Raw genomic sequence first — 21167 nt, forward strand, 5'->3', positions numbered from 1 at the left:
AATAAAATGAAAATTCCAAAAAGGAGGCTGAGATATACAGAAGATACAGTGAGAAGATTTGTGCTGGAGTTATAAAACTGGAATTGAGACTGGAATCCTAGAAGAAAACCACAGGGAGAGAATAGAGCAAAAGCAGTGATGACTAAGAATGCTCCAAAAGTGCTGAAAGACCAAAGATTCAAGAAGATCTATAAATTCCAAGAAAATAATTACAAACAAAACCATATCTTGGTACATCATAAATACCAATGAAATCAAAATCAAAGAGAAAAAAAATTAAAAAAAAATCCTAGAAGGGGAAGAAAAACAAATTAATTTGAGAGCACCAATTAGACCAACAAGTGTCCTCTCAATATAAACAGTGGAAGCCAGAGACAATGAAATAATATCTTCAAATGGAAAAGAAAAAAAATTGTCAACTTAAATTTCTGGAACAATCCTACAAGAATATATAGGTCATATATGGTTTTGAAAAAAAACCTAGAAGAAATTTGTGACCAGGAGACTCAGACTAAAGAAAATATTTTTCAAATGTTCTTTAGGCAAAAACCAAAACAAATCAGAACAAAACAAAAACCAAAAATATTTTATAGGCAGAAGGAAACATTCACAGATAGTGACTTAGAGATAAAATAAATAACAAAGAAAACAGGACATTTATAATTATATCTAAGTGAACATATACTGCATTTAACAATAATAATAATATCATATAGGGTTTTAAATATATATATAAAGTTATAATATATAATGACAATAGCATATGTAGGTCAAATGAGGAAATAATTAAAATGCACAAAGGTCTCTACAGTGTTTGGGAAGAGGTAAAAAGACCATCTCAGATACATTATCAGAAGTAATAAATACTTTAGCAAGGCCATTCAATATAAAATCATTGTGTTCTTATATATATCACAACAAAAAATAATGCTAAAAATTTTTAGCATGTATACTTGCATCAGAAAATATCAAACATCTAGAAAAATTTAGCAAATATGTACAAGATTTTTATACAGAAAATCCTAAAATGTTATTACCTCAAATTAAAGAAGACCTAAGTAAATGGAGATAAAATATACTACAGATTGGAAAAAATTATAATGACATGCCTTTCACCAAATTAATGTATTCCTAATAAAAAGCCAAAGCACTTTTTCGGTGAAAATTAATGATCTGATTATAAAAGTGACATGGAAATATAAGGGACCAAAATAATCAAGTTAATAATAAATAACGAGTAAATAGTAAAGTCGATTGTAAACAGTAAATAAAGGATCTGCTCTACTTAAAGCTACAGTAATTAACACTGTGAGTTAAGGGTACAAGATAGATAAATAAACCTATGATACAGAATATAAAGTTCAAAAGCAGATCTATGCACATTAAATTTATGACAAATGTGTTGCTGTAAAACAAATGGTGCTGTGGAAAATAATAAAACCTGACCCATACTTCACACCATTCACAAAAATCAATTGCATGTGGACTGTAGGTTTCAATGTAAAAAAGTACATTTTTGTAACACGCTGTGACCTATAACCAGCTTGCATCTAAAATCTATAAATAACTCAAATTAATGACAGATAATTCACAAAAAAGAATTGCACAAGTAATTCACAAAGGAGGATCTCCAAATAACCAATAAGGACAGGTGCTCAATCTCACTAGTACTCAGAGAAATGGAAGTTAAACCACAAAAAACCACCCAACGCCCAGCCAGTAACTTCCATGTGAAATGTTGGCAAGGGTGTGGGCAAAAGGAACACTCATGCATTACTCGTATGAACATAAATTGTCAGAATCACTTTGGAAAACAGTTTGGCATGATCATTAAACTTCAACATTCACAATTACACTTCCAGGTATACAGTCAATGTTTGCCTGTGCATATATTCACATACACACACAAAAACAAGTACAAGAGTGTTCACAGTAGCATTATTCATAAATCTGTACCCACAATAGAGTGGATAAATAAAATGTGGTGTAATTGCATAGTAATATAGCAAAGAAAATAAATGAAATACAGTGACATGGATGGATTTCATAAACATAATGTTCAGTTAAATTCAAACTCTATTATCCCATCAAATAAGGTACAAAAACACAAAATTCAAAAAACAAAACAAAACAAAACAAAGCAAAACCAAAACAAAACAAAAACACAAATTTCATTATATTGTGACAAGATAATAGTTTTCTTTGAGAAGGAGGGAGGTAAGGACATTAGGTGGAGTCATAGTGAGGATTTTGGGGTTCTGATAACATTCTACTTTTTCACCTAATTGCAGTTATAGGATTGCTCACTTTCTGGTAATTCAGTCAGCTCTGCATTTATATTGTAAGTATTTTTCTATATGTGCTCATACAGAAAAGTTATAAAAGTTATCATTAAAGTAAAAAAAAATCTAACAGTCTATGTCTTTGTATAAAATTATAAAGCATGGAAAAATTCTAACCATTTTTAGGAAGAATGCTTTGTTAAACATTTTTAAGAGAATATTTCAGACCTCAACTTTTAAATGATTAAGAATTGTCAATCTAGAAGAGGTTTAAAAGTTAGGTTCAGCAAAGATTTCTTACATTACTCCTAAAGGCTTATATAGAAGGCCAATCTTTTTTTCAGATTTCAATCCAAAGAATTTCTAAGACTAATTTGTTTCCACTTATTTTAAAAATACTTTTCAGTATTTTCTGATATTCTACCATAGATCCCTAATGGATGTCACAGAAGTAGATGACAGAGTAAATAGAAATACATTGACTATAGTAAATAAATTTATTTTAATGGTTAAAGGAGAAAGAGAATGCCATGTAGCTCACATCTAGGTATCAAGTTGCAGGAGGGAGAGGATCCCCCACCCTTGTATTGTTTCTCTTTTTTCTTCTATCTCCCTTTTAATCTGGCTTCCTTTTTCTTAGAAAGCCTTACTCAGGCATGTTTTCAGATTTGGCTTAATCCTATAGATTGTAGGTGCCAAGGAATAATCTGAGAACTCACTTCATATACCCTTTCATTAAAAAGTATGAGATCAAGCTCAGAGCCTGGAGCCTGTTCCAGATTCTGTCTCCCTTTCTCTCTGCCCCTCCTCTGCTCACACTCTGTCTCTGTGTCTCTCAAATAAACATTAAAAAATTTAAAAAAGTACGTGATCTTGCATATGCAATAACAAAGACAGAGACAAATACCATATGATTTCCCTTATATGTGGAATCTAAAAACAAAACAAATGAACAAACAAATGAACAGTGCAGAAACAGACATATAAATATAGAGAAGAAACTAATAGTTGCCAGGGGGGGAAAGGGAAGGAGATGGACAAAATGGGTGAAGGGGATGAAAAGAAACAAACTTCCAGTTACGGAATGAATATGTCACAGGGATGAAGCCTGTACGGAATGAATATGTCACAGGGATGAATATGTACAGCACAGGGAATATAGTCAATGGTATTGTAATAGTGTCGTATGGTGACATGGTAGTTACACTTGTGGTAAGTATAGCATAACGTATAGAGAGTTGTCAAATCATTATGTTGTACACCTGAAACTAATGTAAAAATGTGTGTCAACTATGCTTTAATTATTAAAAAAATAAATATAATTCTGGATCAATAAGGAATACTTGTAATAGATCTAGGACTTCCCAGGAAATCCAGTAGATTGGAACAACGAATGACACACAATAAGCCTAATTAAAATAATTTACTTTCTTTTTTCTCTTCTCTGACTTTTTTTTTAAGTTTATTTATTTATTTTGAGAGAGAGAGAGAAGGAGAGGGGCAGAGAGAAGGAGAGACAGAATCCCAAGCAGGCTCCACGCTGTCAGAGAGCAGCCCGATGCCCCACTCCAACTCACAAACTGTGGGATTGTAACCTGACCTGATCTGAGATCAAGAGTCGGATGCTTAACCAACTGAACCACCCAGGTGCCCCCATCCTCTCTGACTTTCAAGAAGAATCTATATTTGGGACTTGGGCATTTTGTGAAAATACTGAGCACCAATTTATGAACCAAAAAAATAATTGAAAATATATTTATTGCATGCCTGACATATATGAGAGTGGCAGTAATAATATTTGACAGAAATTAATAATATTTGACAGTTGATAAAGGAATGATACAGGTAGAGTGTGATACCAAGTTTTCCAAAGGAAAGATAAATGACAGGTACGCTCAAGGAAAGCTAATTGGAGGTGTTGGTGGTTGAACTGTCCATTGATAAACATACAAGATTTGGATAAGAAAAACAGGAAGAAAATATATCAAGTGGAGGCTATAACAGAAGTGAAAGTCTTTAGGCAGAATGCAGGAGCATATGCTTCGAGGAGAGTAAAAGAGTTAGATGCAACAGCTATCAGGATGGCTTCATACTGGGGACATTTGTGAGCTAAACTGAAGAGACAGGTTGGTGCAACATATGGATTCAAGGTCAACGAGTATTAATCGTACTCTGCACACAAAGGGTAGTCATCAAAGCATTTGGAGCTGGGTAATGGCTTCATGCAAACAGTGTTCCTCAGCTACTAATCTGGCAGCAAAGTGCAGGATGAATAGGAAGGCAGAGGCACATTTCTTGCCACCAAGTATTTCTGGGTGTTGGATGAAGCAATTGTAGGGCCCTGGATTGGGATTGTGGAGGCCTCCAATCCCAATATCAGTTTTTGGAAACCTGCATGAAGCACTGTTCATCAAGAACACATGGCCTATTAACATAGGCATGTGAAGGAGAGAGTGGCACAGACTCTAAAAACAGGCACTGTGTTCATTGTTTGTTATCCCAACTACATATTCACCTGTTTTGTAAGAACCCTTATAACATTAATATGTAAAATTGATGAAAACGATCATTTAAAATAAAGTATAAAAAGGCTAGTTTTTAAAATCTTTGTCAAAATGCATTAGAGGTACTTATTCCTTAAGAAACATGAGAATCGTCATCCTTTCTAGCTTTACTATGCAACTTTGATCAAATTATTATCATTCTTTATTTATGTTTATTTATTTTTGAGGGAGGGAGAGAGAGAGAGCAGGGTAGGGGCAGAGAGAGAGGGAGACATAGGATCTCTGCTAATAGCGCAGAGCCTGATGTGGCACTCAAACTCAGGAACCAAACCTCAAGATCATGACCTAAGCCAAAGTTGGATGCTTAACTGACTGAACCACTCAGGGGCCCCAAATTGTTATCATTCTTGAACTTCAGTTTTCCTAAACTTTAACTTGGGCTAGTTTATTTGTCTATTACCAGTCTTCAAGGAACATTAGTGAAAAATGCTTAAAACAAGGTGCTATAAATTATAATACAGCATGCCATTATGGTTAGAAGTTAGAGTAATGTAGGCTTGCTTCATTTTCTTTCGAGTTTAAAAGGGTTGATTTTTTTCCAAACAAAACAAAACAAAACTATTTCTTGAATAATGGTAGTAACTGAATAATTATTTGTTAATATGAACTAACTCAGTCATTTCTTTGTTGTCTTTAAAATACACCTGCGGGCGCTTGAGTGGCTCAGTCGTTTAGTGTCCGACTCTTGGTTTTGGCTCAAGTCAGTGAGATAGAGCCCTGTGTTGGGCTCCATGCTGAGTGTGGAACCTGCTTAAGATTCTCTCTCTCCCTCTCCTTCTGCCCCTCTATCTACCTCTCAAAAAAAAAAAAAAAACACACCTATGGAACACGACTCCCTTTTCTTAAGCAAAGGGGTACTTAATTTCCTCCCCAGGTACAAAGAAGTTTTATATGTATTTTTAAAAAAATACATAATATTTTAGTACATTAAATATTTGAATATATAATATCATAAATTTTTATAATATCTCTTTTGCAGAAACAATTCATTCAATAAGAGTTCACATACTTAGTGATGGTCAGATTTCCTCTCCTAAATTCAATAACCCCTTAGGTTTCAAACTATTGAGTGGGCTAGGTACTGGAATGTTTTATGGATACAAATATGAACCCAAGACAATCCCTACTCTTAAAATCCTCTGATAAGTAATTAGAAGCCCAATCATTCAGGAGAAGAATGTCATAAATTTTCCAATATATACAAAGATCTGGTCAGCCGCTACAGTATCTATTCTCAGACTCCTCAGAATATGCCTCCTTCCTGATCCCACATTTTAGTGAGAGCTAATAAATGCTTACTATAGGCACTATTCTAGGCTTTTTGTTTATACTAACTCATGTATTCCTCCCAACAACCCTACCAATAGATATTATTAATATCCCTATTTTTCAAAGTGGTTAAATAAATTGACCTGGGTCACACTGCTAGCAAGTTTCAGTTAGGACTTCTCCAGCATCTGTGTTTTAAAACCCCAGACATAGTGTCTCTTGAACATATTTAAGTCAGCTCTATTACTGTGGCTTAATTCTCACTAAACATTACTTTACACAGTGGACTGTGTGAAATCATCAGGGGAATATTGCTGAAACATGAAGGCCTAATGAGAAATCCCAGGAGACCAGACACTCCTTGTTTCTCTCTTTGATGCCAGGCCCAGTTCCACAACCAGTTCATGTCAATTGTTGAGTGAATATTCATAACTTGCTTTTGCATGTTCTCTTCCCTGTAGCCTAAACCTCATGTTACCCTGGAGATGGACTAGGACAGTTTCCTGTAGGCAATCACAGCAAAGGACCTTCTGTAAGATCCCCAAATTGGCAGGACAAAGGCTAGGAGGGTAAAACAAAATTTCACTTGCATGATACTGAGAATAAATATCTGAAATTTTGCACCTTATATGTTTTGTTTGCCTCCCCTGAGTCTAGCTTGCCTCCACCCATTGTCCTGCAGATTCATGTGGCTGCTCTGTGTTTTACCTCCAGGTGGAAGTAGAGGTGGAGAGCATTACATCTAATCCTCATCATGGACTCAGGCTGGTCCAAATAAACTTCCAGAGTGTTTGTTCTTAACTAATCCTTTTTTGAGAATTCTATCAGGCTACAGAATTCTTCAATCCTATATATAGCCTGATTGACTGATCAATCCTGTTGACTGATCAAAATCTCTTTAATTAAGAACACTTGTGGAAAGGAAAACAAATCAGTATAACATTTAATTTTAAAATATTTTTTAACAATGTACCTTATGCTACTTCCTTATGAATTGACCAATTAGACTACTTTTAAACTGCAAGCTCTTTAAAAAAAAAACATTATTATTGAAGTATAATTGATACACAATATAAAGTGCAAGCTCTTTGAAAGTTGGGAGGTTTGTAACTGACTGATATGGAGTCCCTGGTTTATATCTTGCAAATGCCAGAACTTGGTAAGTGCTAGAAAGAAGACATTGTACTTCATTCTGATGGGCTGATTGCTCTATGCATAGTTTAAATATTATCCCCCACATCTGTAGTGTCTATTTGGGAGACTTTCTACCATATAAATACTTCAAAGAAAGACAAAGAGTGCATCTAGAAAAAAAAAAAGTCCCCTTAGTGGTTTTGAGGTAGAGGATTCAGGAAGGCCATTCTAAATGGTTGCATTTTCCTATGGAAGCACTGCACACAGACCTCATCCATCTCTTTGATGAGGCTGCATGAAAATGCAGTAAGAGATCCTCAAGTCAACATACTAATGGCCACAATGGCAATTTTCAAGACCAAGGCAAGCTTGGGAAGATTATTCCACTGAGAGAACACTACTCTTATGTTCTGAGCGGAACATCTGCACATATCACTTGTAGCATGGAACAATTTGAATCCTGGTTCTAAAATCAGTAAAGCATTTTATCCAATGCATCACAGGGCAGATTTCTTGGTTGTAGAAACCATTGCTTAACAATAAGCCAGTGTACTTGCTGGCTCTTACTGTCCATCTGAGGTGAGTGCCTCTAGAGACTACAGGGATATCTGTAGCACCTCTTGCAACAGAGGGTAAAGTGGCACTGCATAAAAATGAGCCAGATTGGTGTCTTAAGCATTCGGGCTTTTGTCTATACTTAGCATGTCTCATTGGTTCTTAGAAGCTGGGGTAGAGAGGAGAGAAGTTGGTGCTTGACTCATTGTTCATTTATCCAGGGACTATTGTTGCATGCCTAGGACATGTCAGGCATTATACAAGATGGGGATGGGATTAGGGGTAAACCATAACCAGGACAGGCCCCTCCTAATGGAGATGTATCCTTGAGGTGAGAGGCACAGCAGAGCAGTATTGTGGCAACACAAAGCAGCCACTTAATCTAGCTTGGGGAGGCAGTGTGTAAGTGTGTAAGCAGAGCAGAGTCAAAAAGTCTTCCCAGAGGAAGTGGCATCTAGACTAAGCTAAAGAATGAGTCAGAGGTGACCAGGCAAAGGAGAGGCAGGTGGCTGTTGGTCACAGGTATTCCAGCCAGAGGCAACAGGCAGAAAGAACAGGGGCTTCCTTGGGCTTTATGAATGCCCTCACAGAACTGGAGCTGATTGGCACCCACTTGTCATTGTTCAAGCTATACTGACAGGAGAAAGCTGAGGTGGAAGGTTCCAGCTCTGTCCTTATTTAGCATTTTCAACCCAGAGTTTGTGGTCTTTATAAAACCTTACTGATTAAAAAGGACTTTTGTTTATTACCTCAATTACAATATATGGGCCTTAGAAGGAATGCAGGGATAACAAGAAAACACTGCACAATGTTAAAATATACATAGTTGTAATTTAATGAAACCTCAACAAGGACAGACAGGATAGCAGAAATTACCTTCTCAATCTTTAGATGGTTGAAACAAAGATGACAATGAAACCCAGGCTGGGGCAACCTTAACCAGATAGTGTAAGGAGAATATGATCATATTTCAAGAAGCCTCACTCACTGAGGGTGGCCCAATTTCTTGGACCACCAAGGCTGCTACCCCAGAAGTGGGGTGAAGTTCTCTTACTTCTGGGAGGGGAATAGCACTACTTCCTCAGATCTTCCTCCTTCTCCTTCCTCCCTTCCTGTCTGCCTCCAAGGCTATCAGTGGATTTGTGTCTGCCCAGAAATGAGAGTTTCTTATGTTACCATATGTGGGTTGGTTAAATTCACCCTAGCTTTTTAACTTCTCAGTAACTGTCCCCTGAATGCATCTCCTTGTGAGGTGATCTTTCCTTCCCATCAAAGTTTACCAATCCCTTTAGACACAGAGTAAAGGAGTACCTAAGATGATGAATTACTGATGACAGTACATCTTTGAATGACCAAGTTCTGTGAGTAAGCTGCATGGTTTCATTATGAGACCATCACTGCCTAGGCTTCCAGTGAGTGAACACAGGACTCACCTGTGGCAAAGACGACATTCCTCGAGACCAGACGATGCTCCACAATAGAGAACTGAGGGAGCTCAATCCTCTCCACTCCAGTGACAGCCTTATCACCTCCACGCCAGTAAAATTCAATGTCATCTGTGGTATAGCCATCTGCCATGAGAGAGAAGTGGGGACATGACAGAAATGAAGAATCTTCATTTTGTTTACATGCAAGCCTAAAGAAACTGTAATTAATAAAATGAAATAACAGCTTTCCCATATTTGAAGTAGATTTGTTTCATGTGCTTAACTATGAGAAAAAGCATCATCAAGGAACTAACTTTCGAATATTTTTGGTTACTACCTCTGCTGTTTCATTCAGACCACACTAGCACTGAGAAGTAGAGGAGCTGGGGAGACTGAATGCTCTCACCAGAATTCTGTTTGCAAAGCCTAATCATAGAGTTGGACTGGATGTTGCATAGAAATGAATTTAAAATATATATTAACAGCACTGCAGAAGATGGTTGTAAGAAAAAAATTAAACCTCAAGTATAAGGAATTCTGGAAAAGCAACTCCTCTCAAAAACTATGATAAAGTTAAAACACTGAGGGTGAATTTAACATGTTGAAGTTTGATAGCATTAGAAAATTTCAGGGCAAAGTAGGGTCCTCCTTGGTATTTTTATATGGCTTCATCAGACGTTTCTGGCTATGAGGTCTGCCATCTTTAGAAATGCATTTGGTTGGGATACTATTGGAGTTTAGAAAGGGTAGTATTTATTACCCAGATTATAGCTCCAAGCCCAGCTCTTAGCATAAGTGTACATTGTTCACCTTGTAATAAATCAATCAATGCTTCTTCAGAATGAGGCAATAGGACAATCAAATCTGATGTTTCTGGCACCACCCAAGAGTCTTCTACAGAATTAAGTTAACTTTGTTAGTAAGGTTGATTAAAACTTTGACCTAGAGAAAAATATCCTATCAGTATAACAGACTTTTTTTTAATTTGAATGTGTAATACAATGTAAGGCAGACACTCAATATTTGACAATAGGCCAAAGCTATGGGCACGACTGCTCTCCATGGCAAATGTCATCTCCCTTGTCCCATCTGCTGCCTTCTCTCCTTGGATCTGGTGGTTACAACTTTTGTCTCCTCCCTTCTTTCTGACTTCCTTACATTCCATTCACATCTGGCAATCATGACAACAGTTCATAACACACACATCTTATCAAGCCACTCTTCTGCTTAAATCTCTCAAATGTTTCCCAATACAATTAGTGAAATAAATCCAAAGTCCTTACAAGGATGTGAAGAAACTACAGAACTGGACCCTGTATGTATTGTGAGTACATCCACTCTCTTTCTCTTGCTCACCCAGCCTGGCACCACTGGTCTTCTGGCTGCAGCTCAGACTGCATACTGTGCCCAGTAGTATGTCCCTTCCCCTTGTGTGGGGGCTCACACTTCCTCACATTTCCATCTTGACTTAAATAAAAACATTTGTATATGTGTGTAGTCAGGTCACCAGAAAATCCTTTCTTCCACTCAAATGCTTTAACTATGGATTTTCTCTAATGGCTCCGAAGTGAAAGATTATTCCTCACTTTCTGAGGAAGTTGATAACAGACCGTCCTACCCATTCTCCCCCTCAGTTCAAACATCACAGTAACAGAAGCTGCACCCTCTGAGGCTACTCAGTATGTGTTCAGAGATTTGGAGTAGGAGCTGCTTCCTTACTTAGGTCCCAAATTTGCCTTCCTGAAATTTCCATCACCTCACTGGGAGTTATGCCTTCCGGCCATACAGAATCCACTTGACTTCTAAGATAAACCTTCAATTACTGGGAAATCATCATTTTTCCACTGAGCTTTCTGTCCTCCATGCTAAATCTCCCCAGATGATTCCATTATGCATCACTTGACATGATTTCATGTCCCCCACTTTCTGAAAGCATGGCTCTCAGAAAAGTTGACAGTGATATACTGTCGAAATGAGGTGCACAGTGGGGTCAGTTCTATACAGGATGAAAACATGTGTACACCCAGCGCAACTTCCCAGTATGGTTGCTCACAATGACACTCACTTCTCACCACAAATGCATCAGTAACACTGCAGTCATTTGCCTTCCCCCTAAAGAAATCTGACAAGACTAGACCTAACTGAGACTAATTATAAACCATTCTATGATAGACCAGGATAAGTAACAACAGCAACAGCAACATCTGGATATGCCAGGAGATGTAGTTCAGGTAGCAGGAGGGACACTTGTTTATTAGATAATAAAGATGCAGTTTTCATCCCTCACAAAAAAACGTATTCAACACTGAAATACCAATAAGGCATCTGAATCTCTTAAAATTGAGAAAATTGCCAAAATGCAGGAATAGCTTGCTTGTAAAGCTGAGTTCCTGATGGGAAATGAGTTTTACTCCAACTGCCCAGGTTCCCAGGAGTAGAGCCACTCATGTGTGATGAAGCATATTGTGAGAAAATTGCATCTCAGTGTTTTTTCTCTTCTCACTGAATGGATCAAGGTGAGGAGAGCTTGCTTTCTTTATTTCAGCACACCAAGCAGACTCTCTTAATCAGATTAGACAGGATAACTTTTTTATACTGAGTCTCTGTCTCTGTTTCTGTCTCTGTCTCTCTGTCTCTGTTTCTGTCTCTCTCATGACAGTTAAATTTGTGGAGTGGAGGATTAACCCTCCTGTATTTAAGATAGTTAAAAACTATGGCAAGAAAATTATATATGCCTTGGAAAAGATGCCAAATAATGACAACACCTAAAATACAGTGAATGAAAAAGAAGTACAGATACCCACAGCTTTCAATTTCCAGCGTGCAGTTCTGCTCATCCAAGGGGTATCTTCTCAAGTCCATCATGCATGCTGCGGTTGTGGTGATTCTGAAATACACAGATGAAGGCATATATTAAAGATGGTATGAGAAAATGTAGCAGAGAAACTGCTTCCAGCTAAACAATGAGTAATGCCCATGTAGGGCATCCTTTCCTCAAAGTACACCTGATTGAACATATTTCATAATGTGCACTGAATGAATAACTTTTCAGTATCCTATAGTCCAGCTTTATCAAGAAAAGCAATATAAAAACTTTAAATCTCTTAAAACTACTCATGTTGACTTTGGATAATCAACAGCAGAGGAAGGTGTTTCTAAGGAAACTTTGGTCTTCAATTTTTATAGCACAGTTTTATAGCACAGAAAAAACGTATGTGCAGGAACATCACTGATTAGATCAAGATTGAATTCTTTGATTTTCCATGTGAATGTCTATGTAGCTACAGATTCATAGGCTTCACTTTGGAACTCTCAGCCAAGCTTCTGCTTGATCCTATTTTATTATAGTTGTCTTTTGGGCTGGATCCTAATGATTCAGAGTTTCTCACCATGAGATCATATATCTTTTCAAAGAAAATATTTGGTTATTAATTATGAATGAAAATTGAGTTGGTTAGCTTTCCTTAAGGTCATCTGCAGCCATGGAAAGAATTTATATCATTAACTGTCCAAGGACAGTTAAACCTCCACCATGCAATGGTTAAATCAACTGTACATTAAGAGACAACACTTCTAGAAATGTCAGGTTATTTTCCAACTCTGTCTACAGCTTCATTTTAGGAAAACCAACCTACACAAAGCCTCAGTTGAAATGCAACTCAGCCACTATATTTTATACTCTTTTTCTCTAGAATCCCACCCCTTCTTCACCACAGTTACAGATGACTGAACCATTACTTGATCAAGAATCTATGATGTGGCCTTGAGTTAAAAGGCAGAATGGAGCTAAAGGAATTCTCTTACATGGAAGTAAATTAAAGACAGGGCAAGAACAGAGCTGACCTTGCAAGTTCATGAATTAGAGGATTTTGATGTCATTTTGAAATTGGAGAGTGAGGCATGAGAAAGAATAATAGAGGTAGAGAAAATGCAGAGAGTAGATGGTTGAGGAAATAGTGGTCACTATGGCTGGATCACAGAACATGGCCGTGCAGGGCATGTACTACATATTTGAAGGAAGAGCATTTTTATAAATTATGTGGAATGTGTAACTTCCAGCCTTCATTATAGCCATTAGATGGTGGATCAGAAGAATGAAGAAGTAAGAATGTCTCTTCCTGAGATTCCTAGAGTTACCTTGAATTCCCAACCACCTTCCATGTTCCACCTTTCTTGAAGCCCAGTACTAAGCTTTCTCTAGATAGCCTTCCATATGAATGTTCTATTTTGGGCTACATGATAAAGTTCTGTTCCTATCAGCAGATCTTAATCAAAACACCAGTAAAACACCAGGCATGTGCCAATTCTGTTGGGCTAGTCTCATTTAACATAAGTGAAGTAGTAAAATATGTCCTTCTATTAGCATATGGATAAGAAGCAGGTTGAGAAAAGTTCTACTCTTCAATGGCCAAAAAGAACAGTGAGGGAAAATGTCAACATATTTGGCAATTATGGATAAATACTAAATTATTCTCTACAAATAGTATGCAAGTGCTATGGAGACATATGCTATAAAGCCCATACCAATGGTGAAAGTGTGTCCTTTCCAAATGTCATAACACTTTCAATTATCATTCTAAGGAGTGGATAACATTCTATAATCCAAAGTCAACACCTAGCTCTTTGGTATATTTTTCCATAGCATCTGACTTTCTAGACAACTGAAGAACCAGCCTCACACTTAAATTCTGGCATGTTTTATGGCATATTGACAACCCAACATCCATACAAGATGTCTATAAGGCAAAATTAGAATAAATTTCTGTTAAAATTATGAATTTTATGATGAAAGGAAAAACATCTCTACTGGAAATATTCAAGTTTTTAAGTTCCTACATATTTTGGTACCTATTCACTTGAAAGGGCCAATAATTGAGATTACAATTTTGTTTTTCTTATTCTCAGTGTCACCGATACAAACAGGAACACAAACATATCCAGATTGTTTAGAGACTCACACTTATTGTGACATTATGTAGTGTGTTTCATGGGCATTACTGGAAGGGGAACATGATGCTGGGAGAACCTATAAAAGGGTATTCAGTATCCAGTATACCTGTTGTCTCGTCTTATCATTCTGGTATAATACTGCCTATAAAATGGAGCCCTTTTCCTAATTTACTTGAAGAATAAGGTAAAAATATGTATTACTACTCTTCTCCTTATGGAACAAATAACAGAGAAAACCCTTTTATGATGAAAAGTATGACATGAGCGCCTACTCATGGTACAAAAAGTAAGCATAGGGATGACACATGAAGGAAAGAGGTCTGTGTGCTACTGGGACAGAAAGGTAAAAAAAGGGAAAGGAGGGGTGGGAAGAGGAATCAAGAAGAGTGCAACACTCCAAAACCTCTCCCTGAGCCACAAAACCTTCTTCCAAGTTGGGCTAAATTCATGACTGCTAGGGGAGTGAACTTTTTGCATGAATTGGCCAAATTTTGAGGCCTGAGGCTTTGCAGAAACTATGGAAGGGAATTTGAATACTCAGAACTGAGGCCTCAAGCCTAGTTAATGAGAATAGAACAAAGGCAGGAAAGCCACAGTTACTGAATTCCATTTGCATAACCCCCAACCTCTACCCACAACTTTTCATATTTTCCTCAATAAACTTTATTTGTCCTGAGAGGAGAATTTAACCAATATCTAGCTCCATTTCCACAACCCTCTGTAATCTGAGAATTCCACTACCATTTCTAAGGAATAGTGGTAGGGTCAGTGAGAAACATGACTGGCTAAGGAGTTTTGCATTATTACTCTTCAGTAGATACTCTTTTGGAAGTGTCATTGTTTCTTTTTTGTTTTCTAATTGAGAGAGAACAGTGCTTAGAGTGTCTAAGGCTGCAATTTATGCTTTTGATAAAAAAAAAAAAGAGAGAGAGAAAGATGGTAGCCAAGTGACAGAAAAAGTGTCTACCATTCAATATGTACTTTCTTTACAAATAGTCACACTTCGAGCATGCTGAAAACAGAAATTAAAAAAAAAAGATGGAGAAGTTGAGAAGTGATGGATAGAAGACTAGGAAATGCTACAGAAAAGGATTTTGATTTATTATCTCGGGGCTCAGAACAGCATGCTGTCGTATCTGTACTTTATGTAACATTGGTCGAGAGTTTACTTTGTACCCATCTCTATGCTCAGCCCTTGAACACTCATGCATTTAATTAATAACCATATTATGAAGGTGTTATTACCATTTTCATTTGAAAGATAAACAAACCAAGGCTAGGAAACATTAAATAACTTGACCACATTAACAATGCTGCTGGAAGACAGATACAGAATTCAGATCCAAGCAGACAGAATCCTATACTACCTCTTTAACATCTCTTCTGCCCTAAAGTATGACATACTGTATATTCAACATTTTAAAAGGCTACTCATGGTGTGTGGTTCTTGTTGAAGATCAAAGGAGGTAGAGAAATTTGTAATTATATATATAAATACACATATACATATCTAAAATATATACACAGCGGGGCGCCTGGGTGGCGCAGTCGGTTAAGCGTCCGACTTCAGCCAGGTCATGATCTCGCGGTCCCTGAGTTCGAGCCCCGCGTCAGGCTCTGGGCTGATGGCTCGGAGCCTGTTTCTGATTCTGTGTCTCCCTCTCTCTCTGCCCCTCCCCCGTTCATGCTCTGTCTCTCTCTGTCCCAAAAATAAATAAAAACGTTGAAAAAAAAAATTTAAAATATATACACAGAAAGTATACATATATAATATATACACAGAGAGAGATCATATACATACATGTAATATTCTTATCATATATATGGCAAGTTGTAAATACAATATGTAAAGGAAGATAGTAAATATTCTACATGCTACACGTGCAGTAACAATAGTGATATTTAACCCATTGTGGAATAGGGTAGAATTTAGTAGGTAGTCCTGCTTTTATAAGTGATATATTCCTAAAGATGTGTTTCATAGTCAAGAGTATGAAAATCCAAGGAATAAACTCAAAGTTTATATGAGGAGCGTTATCCCCAGTAAATTTAAAATTCTATTATGTGATAAGTGTCATCTTTGAACACCATCTATAAACTATCCCTGTGTGTCGTTTGCCTGCACAGCTGAGTGAGGAAGCCTGAGTCAAGAGACCCATGGCTTTTAGCATGTTGCAAGGTTTTCACTTTGTCTCAATTACATTAAGATTATGAGCTGTACTTTGGTGTCAGCACTTCCATTTTTAAATTTTCGCCAATTGAAAATAATAAGGGCAGATGCAAACTCTTCATGTCATTGCACAAATGCAGAATTCTCCGCAGACCACGTGGAGAAGCTGCTGTGGAAATGTTTTTGTTTGTTGATCATGACACTAAATACCACAAACATTTACTTGAAATATTCACTTGTCAGCCAAGGTACAAAAGCCCTCCTTGCCAATGCTGCTGGGAAAGGTGGACTATAGGCAGAGTCTGGGATCGTTACATATAGTGAATCATTTAGGTAATGCACACAATCTCTTTATCAACTTGTACTAATCTTTTAGGTTCATGGTATATACCAGACAGGACAGAGATGAAAGTGTCCTTGACTGGCATTCTCAGAGCCCTACCAGAACTAAAGTACCTCAGCCCCAGCTACCTCTCCTCTCATTACTCCCATTTTAATGTTTTCATTACAATTGGAGCACCCATCTATTCGTTGATTTGCAGGTCGCTTTTACTTCCTCAGGCGAGTCTGAGAGCAGGGCCTTGTCTCTCCTGTTGGTGACCATCTCCTCAATGCCTGAAATAGTTCCTTGCATGCACACAGTAGGTGTCCCATAAATACTCATTGAACAAAAAAATGACTTTGAAGATATGGGGACCAGGCATAAGCACACAGCATGGAACTTAAGAAGTGGAAAGAGAAAGAAATATCTTAACCTTTCTTGGATTTAATCCCCCAAATCTAAGTGTAAGAGGCAACCTGCCCTCTCTCAAGCACTCCAAGCAAGAGCCCTGGCCCTGCACAATTACTGACTCACTGAGAGCTCCATGGGCTCATTTGTCAAGATGCCTGGGGGACACCCCCTGTGTTAATAGCCAAGTGGTATCTGTGAATCTTTCTGCTGTAGAATGAATTCTTAGCAGGCCAATGTTGATGTGCATGAGTTTTATAGCCTCCACTGCAGTGATGATCACAGCAAAATGAAGCCATCAGTGGAATCCTGGCTCTCTGATCACAATCTTGTTAAACTAACAGGACCTAGGAGCAAGTTAGAATCACCTCCTGTGTAACCTCTGGCTTGCACTTGGGATGCCTAAATGCCTGTGAACTCTGGGAAATTGCTGTGTCTATGGTCATGGGATAGCAGCCCATCTGGACTAGTGCTTTACAGGTAGCCATTTAGCCATTTACAACAGCTCTATGGTAACTCATAGTCTTCTTCCTCCTGGTTCTCCATATACCAAGTTCATCAGGCATTTTTCCAGGAATAGGAACTCAGATGCTAGGGTTAAGGGCCTAAGTCAAATAACTCAAACTGACTATGTATTATTCTAAAGCAAGTGCTTACTATTCAATGTGGAGAAAACACAAGGAATAAACCAACATTTAAGTTATTCCAATTTTTGTTTTACAAAAAATTTAATAAAGTACATAGCACTGCCCAAAAGCCTTTGCTATGCAGACTCCTTAGCATGTTGCTGGGAAAGTTTTTGGGTTAAATTGATGTTGGCAGTCCCATTCTTTCCTTGCTTCCAAATATCCATGCTCTTAGCCATGTCATTTGAAATTCTCCTCACTAAAAAGAAGCTGTCTGCCCACCTCCTGAATGAGGGCCAAATTGTGACTCACTTTGTCTGCCAGAATATGTGGAAGTGACAATGTGCCAGTCTCAAGCTTAGCTCCCAAGAGGCACTCTGTTTCCAGTCTCCTTTTGTGATTCTGCCTTTGTTGTGAGAAAACCATGCCCAAATGAGTCCACTGGTCTTAGATGGAGAATGGCCAAGTGGAGAAGTATGGAGGTGCCCATTAATCCCTTGTAGAGACCACCCACCCCCAGGTCTGTGAATAAGCCAGCCAGGATGAGCAGAGATGTTCATTAATCACACAGACACACAGGCAATGAGCACTTATTATCATCTGGCATTGAGACTTTCTAGCTTGTAGCAAACTTCTAGTTTGTTACACAGCAGCATTGTAGCAATAGATAAGAGATATAACAATCAACCAAGATAATAACATACATAGAAAAGCATAAATTCTCTTATACAAAATGGAAATCACAACCTGATACTTCTCAAGAGTGAGATAGGATAGCAAAGCCCTTAGTAGACAGCATTTTTCTAAAACAGGATTATTTATCTCTATGTTTCAGTATAAAACCACTATCATTTTAAAAATATCAATTTTGTTGAAATGAGTAGTCATATCAGGAAAATGAGACAGGTCCTTATGTATCTCTTCTTGATTTTCAAACCATATGGTGATAAAGCAACACGAAGGCCAAAACTGGTAATAGTGCTGAATTGAAAACCAAAATGAACAGAAAAGTCTATGCCAGATCCTTAATCATCTGCCAAGAACAGAACTGTCAAAATGGATGATTGAGGAAGTTCTTGAGGAGAATACTACAAGCTCAACCCTCTGAAGAGGAAGGGAGGAACCAATTTGAAAGAACCAGGAAAGTACTCCCTAATTATCTGGATGTGGTTATGTCACTTGGCAGAGCTTCACATCTAGAAGTATGTTGTTCAAAAATGGTAGGCACTAATACATGTGATTATTTTACATTTAAACTTTAAATTAATTAAAATTAAATAAAAGTTGAAAATTCAGTTCCTCTGATGCACTAGTCACATTTGAAGTGCTCAGCAGTCACATATGGCTGGAGACTACTATATCAGACAGTACAGATTTTAGAACATCTTCATGACTACAGTGAGTTCCCCTGGAAAGGGCTAGAAGAATAGCATTAGCCAGACAGAATGAGTGGTCTGGCCTTGCCCCATAACCTAAACATCCAGTCCCTCTTTCCCTCTGTCTTTCTATATAGCTTTAAAAGATACAACTCTCTGGTTGAAAGTGGTTGGGGAACACAGACAAATACATATAGCCCATGAGCTCAAACAAAAGTCATTGGTGCTAAAGGCAGATATCCACAGGGCTTGGAAACCATGCATGCTAGAGTACAAGATATCATTCTAGACTCTATTCAAATTACCATACATTACACCTGACTTCAAGGCTTAGTCAGTTAACCCAGCAGTCAGAAGGGAGGTCCTACTCTGAATGAATGCAATTAGGCATAACAAATGGAGCACATTAACCAATTTTTCAGATTTATACCCTAAGAGGTTAAGGCTTCCAAGGTGAGAATGAGGCTGAAGGACATGAGGGTCACCATATCCATAGTCTCACTAGAAAATCAATTTGTGTCTAGGATATAGCCTACATAAGCATAACCGTGAATAAAACAAAGAGGTGTTATATGAAAAGTGTGGAAGCATTGAAAATGAAACTTGGAATATTTGGAAGATGTATGTCTAGTAGTCAAAAGGCATGAATGCATATGTGCTCTCTTTAGAACAAAAACAGGGAGACAGGGAAAGAAGAGCCTGAGATAAAGGCATAGATAGATTCTGTAAAGCTAAGAAAAGAAGGTTAGGATTCCCAGCCATAGGCACTGAATTGATATTTATACTGAAGACAGAGACAGTAGGCTTGACATAGCTGAAAATAATTTAATGATGTAGATGACTTCTAAAACTTTAATGGGCATACAAATCACAGAGGGGTTTTGTTAAAATGCAGATTCTGAACAGAAGGTCTGCAGTTCTGAATTTCCTAGATGATGGTGCTGCTGCTGGTCTGGAGACAATAAAATGGAAGGGAGAAGGCAAACTTGTAGAACCTTCCTAAGGGCAGAGGAAGAAGACAAAGCTTTGAAAAAAGAAGATGATAGGTAAAGGACAGAAAATGGGTATGAAACAGCTTTATTAGACAAACAGAGCAAAAACAAATAGCATACAAGTCAACAGTTAGTAGAATTAAACATGAAACAATAAAGAATTATTTTTAAAATATATGTAAAACTTACCATTTGCACCATTTTTAAGTGACAGTTTACTGGAAAGTACATTCATATTGCTGTGCAACCATTACCACCATCCGTCTCCAGAAGTTTTTCATCATCTCAAACAGAAAACTCTGTACCCATCAAACACTAACTCCCTATTCTCCCCTTCCCTTGGGACCTGGTAACCTCTATTCTACTTTCTCTATAAATTTACTTAGTCTAGGTATCTCTCATAAGTAGAATCATTTAATATTTGTCCTTTTGTGCCAGGCTTAGTTAATTTACGATGTTTTCAAAGTTCATCTTTGTTGTGGCATATATCAGCATTTCACATCTTTTTAAAGCTAAATAATATTCAATTGTATGATATACTGCATTTTGTTTATTCATATGTTAATGCACATTTGGTTTGTTTCAAACTTTTAGCTATTGTGAATAATGCTGCTGTGAATGTTGGTGTACAACTATCTGTTTGAGTCACTGCTTTTGTTTCTTTTGGTATATACCTAGAATTGGAATTACTGGACTGTATAATAATTCTATGTTTAATTTTTCAAAAAAATAGTCACATTGCTTTCCACAGAGTCTGAACTGTTTTATATTCCACCAACAATGCATAAGGATTCCAATTACTCTGTAAGTTTGCCAACACTTCTTTTCTTTTCTTTTTCTTTTTTTAAGTAATAGCCATCCTAATGGGAGTGAAATGGTATCTCAATGTGGTTTTGATATCCATTCCCTTCGTGACTAGTAATGTTAGGTATCTTTTCACATGCTAAGTGGCCATTTGTATATCTTCTTTGGATAAATAGTGTGTTCAAGTCCTTTGGCTATTTTTAAACTGCTTGATTTTTTGTTGTTTTTGTTGACTTGCAGGAGTTCTGTACATAATCTGAATATTAAGTACCCATATCAGATATACAG

At 37.3% G+C, this 21167-nt stretch overlaps 1 protein-coding gene across 3 annotated transcripts in view; it reads right to left on the reverse strand.

Moving 5' to 3' along the window:
• Window positions 1-21167, reverse strand: part of GABRB3 (gamma-aminobutyric acid type A receptor subunit beta3) — a 451589-nt gene that overhangs the window by 27857 nt on the left and 402565 nt on the right. For all 3 annotated transcript variants that reach the window (XM_053888809.1, XM_053888811.1, XM_053888810.1), the window contains 2 exons: window positions 12036-12118; window positions 9238-9375 (listed from right to left, as the gene is read on the reverse strand). In XM_053888809.1, coding sequence (XP_053744784.1) covers window positions 9238-9375; window positions 12036-12118 — 221 coding nt within the window. The remainder of the gene's footprint in view (window positions 1-9237; window positions 9376-12035; window positions 12119-21167) is intronic.

This window comes from Panthera pardus, unplaced genomic scaffold (assembly GCF_024362965.1).
Source record: "Panthera pardus isolate Hobbes unplaced genomic scaffold, ASM2436296v1 HiC_scaffold_24, whole genome shotgun sequence".
NCBI classification, from domain to species: Eukaryota; Metazoa; Chordata; class Mammalia; order Carnivora; family Felidae; genus Panthera; species Panthera pardus.